At 51.4% G+C, this 3,101-nt stretch overlaps 1 protein-coding gene across 2 annotated transcripts in view; it reads left to right on the top strand.

Annotated features, from left to right (window-relative positions):
- The window catches only part of GHRH (growth hormone releasing hormone), an 11,107-nt gene extending 8,807 nt beyond the window's left edge, over positions 1-2,300 (top strand). Inside the window, exon 5 of one of the 2 annotated variants that reach the window (XM_011975002.1) lies at positions 2,153-2,300. In XM_011975002.1, the coding sequence (XP_011830392.1) occupies positions 2,153-2,171 (19 nt within the window). In that variant the 3' untranslated portion in view covers positions 2,172-2,300. The remainder of the gene's footprint in view (positions 1-2,152) is intronic. The other variant, XM_011975003.1, reaches the window with a different exon arrangement.
- Positions 2,301-3,101: the final 801 nt, after the last annotated feature.

The following is a 3,101-nucleotide window of genomic DNA, read 5'->3' on the forward strand; positions in this document are numbered from 1 at the left end:
GTGCGGAGCCAGAGGCCAGGCTCAGTGTCCATGCCCAAAAATGTTACTCACTGAATGGTTCCAGGATACGACCCAGAAATCTGAATTTTAACAGGTGTCCCCAAGGATTTGGCTGCAGGTGAACTGACAGGCATGCTCTGGATCCCTTGCCAAGTTCAAAAAACTATAAAGCCAAAGACAGACCAGCCCTCCCACACACTGTGGTAGATGAGTGTGCACAGACACACGATCAGCAGACGAGAGACGTGATGACTATCGTTCCCCAGCTCACTGGCCCTCACGTTTCTCCTGGGAGTCAGGGGAGATCGGAAATGAGTTTCCTCATTTTACAGAGGACGAAAAGTGAGGCAAAGAGGGGGCGGCAGCTGGCCCCAAGTCAGGGACTGGCAGGCCCAAGACCTGTTCTTTGCACAAAGCCCCACTTCATGGGCAAAGTTTCCCAAAAATGTCGTGGCTGTTTGGAGAAACTCTGCTGGGGTTTAGAACCTGATTTGTTGTTGTTGTTGTTGTTGTTGTTGTTGTTGTGATGCAGTTTCACTCTCATCACCCGGGCTGGAGTGCAGTAGTGTGATCTCAACTCACTACAACCTCCGCCTCCAGGGTTCAAGTGATTCTCAGCCTCCCGAGTAGCTGGGATTAGGTGCCTGCCACCATGCCCAGTTGATTTTTGTACTTTTAGTAGTGAACTCCTGACCTCAGGTGATCCGCCCTCCTCAGCCTCCCTAAGTGCTGGGATTACAGGCACCCGCCACCACACCCGGCTAACTTTTTGTACTTTTAGTAGAGATGGGGTCTCACCATGCTGGCCAGGCTGGTCTCAAACTCCTGACCTCAGGTGATCCACCTGCCTTGGCCTCCCAAAGTGCTGGGATTACAGGTGTGAGCCACCACAGCTGGCCTAGAGCCTGATTGAACTGCGAGCACAAGCAGGTCCCAGTGTGGCTCTGCTGGGCACTTCTGGTCCAATCTATTAAGCAAATCCAGTTCCCAGCAGAGCTCTCCGTGGCCTCTCTCCCCTTCTTCCCAACCCGATTAGACACCACCAGCCCAGAGATTTCACCATCTACAAGCAGCACCAGGCCTACGGCAGATGACAGGAGGGGCGACAACCAGGCTGGGAGGCGGGAAGAACGCCTGGACCCCAGGCCTGGTTCCACAACTAGCAGCACAGCAACACGCTTCTTAGTTTCGACTCTGTGAAAGGAGGGGTTAGCTCTTACCATCTCTAGGGTCCGCAAGACTAGAGTTCAAAAATAATGTCTCTAAGAAGAATGCCTCCTCTGTGCCTCGCAGGCTGGGATTAGGTAATTGTTCACCTGCTATGGCTCTCATCAGGCCCCGGTAGGGTGGATGGCTCCAGGGAGGGCTAATCCTAAGAATGCAGGCTTTGTTCCTGCCAGTTAAAAGCCAGAGGCTTCACAGAGATTGAAGTCATAGAGCCCGCAGAGCTGGCAGGAAGGGTCCCGAAGGCTGCTACAGCCATTGTTCCCCCTCCAGCTGGACTGCTGCAAATACCAGGATATCACTGGTGAGCAGGAATAAGTTCCTGCTTTAGAGTGCAGAGGAGAGCCACGTGACAGATGGCTCACTTTTGCAACCATCATACATTGTGTCCATGTAATGGCCCCGTAAGGAAACTGAGGCTCGGGTTTAGCCATCCTCCCACCCCTGTAAAGACCATCCAGTGACTGTGACATGCCACGCTCTGGACCGGAGGCATAGCAGGGTACAGGACGGCAGCGACCCCTGCTTTCACGGAATTCATAACGCACCGAGGCAGCAAGGAACTAGATACATTCTTGTACAGTCAATTACTTCATTGTGATGAGTGGGAAGAGACGCTGGGAAGTGGTGACTGTGAGGCTGGGAGAACGCTGAGCCTGTCTGGGGATTAGAGGCAGCTTCTTCAAGGGGAAGTGACTGGCCCAGGGTCTTGGTGGGAGTTGGCTGGCAGAGCAGAGAGCAGGGGCTAAGCCTGGGACTCACCTCGCTGGCACGCTTGCACATCCTTCCCTCCACCCCACACAGCCTCTTTTGGAATCCGAAAGGCCAGCTCCTGCCATGGGAGCACCCACAGCCCTGGTTCCATGCATCCCACTCTAGCCACCCTCACTTCAATTCCCCGGATTGAGCTTGATCTTTCTTTCTGTAGCAGGAACTCCCAGGGATGAAGATTCCTCCTGTGACCTGGGCTACCTGTAGCCAAAACGCAACTGGATCCAGTTAATCCTCTTTCATTTCTGACCCACTTTTTCCTTTGTAAATACAATAAAATTCCCCCATACCGGTGTGCATTTAAATGTTCTTTTCTCTTCAGCCTAATTTTTTCTGTGTTTTATATAGTTACATTTCCCAAAGTGGTATTACAAGGTATAATTTTGTTTAAAGCTAACATTTACCAAGCATGCAGAGTGCAAAGCAGGCAGCTTCGTGCATAGAACCTCATATGCTCCTTACACAGGCTGATGGGGGGGGTATTGGCATCCTCCTCCTTTCACAGACAAAGAACTGAGGCACAGAAAGTGTAACCCAATTGCCCACAGTCACACCTGGCAAATGAGAAAGCTGGGATTCAAATCCAGGCAAGTCCAACCCAGAACCAGCTTTTAACCACATTCAACTAACTTCAATCACAGTCATCCTTCACCCACGTGTGACTTGCTCTTCTATAAGCAGCACTATTTATTCATTCAACAAACTTTTTTTTTTTTTTTTTTTTTTTGAGATGGAGCTTCACTCTTGTTGCCCAGGCTGGAGTGCAATGGCACGATCTCGGCTCACTGCAACCTCCGCCTCCTGGGTTCAGGCGATTCTCCTGCCTCAGCCTCCCGAGTAGCTGGGATTACAGGCATGTGCCACCATGCCCAGCTAATTTTGTATTTTCAGTAGAGATGGGGCTTCTGCATGTTGCTCAGGCTGGTCTCAAACTCCCAACCTCAGGTGATCTGCCCACCTCGGCCTCCCAAAGTGTTGGGATTACAGGCATGAGCCACCGCACCCGGCCTTCATTCAACAAACATTTATAGAACACCCACTCTGTAACAGGTACTGTTCTGGGCACTGGAGAGATAGTCATGAACAAGGTCCCTGACCTTATAGAG

This window comes from Mandrillus leucophaeus, unplaced genomic scaffold, assembly GCF_000951045.1.
Source record: "Mandrillus leucophaeus isolate KB7577 unplaced genomic scaffold, Mleu.le_1.0 Scaffold150, whole genome shotgun sequence".
NCBI lineage: Eukaryota > Metazoa > Chordata > Mammalia > Primates > Cercopithecidae > Mandrillus > Mandrillus leucophaeus.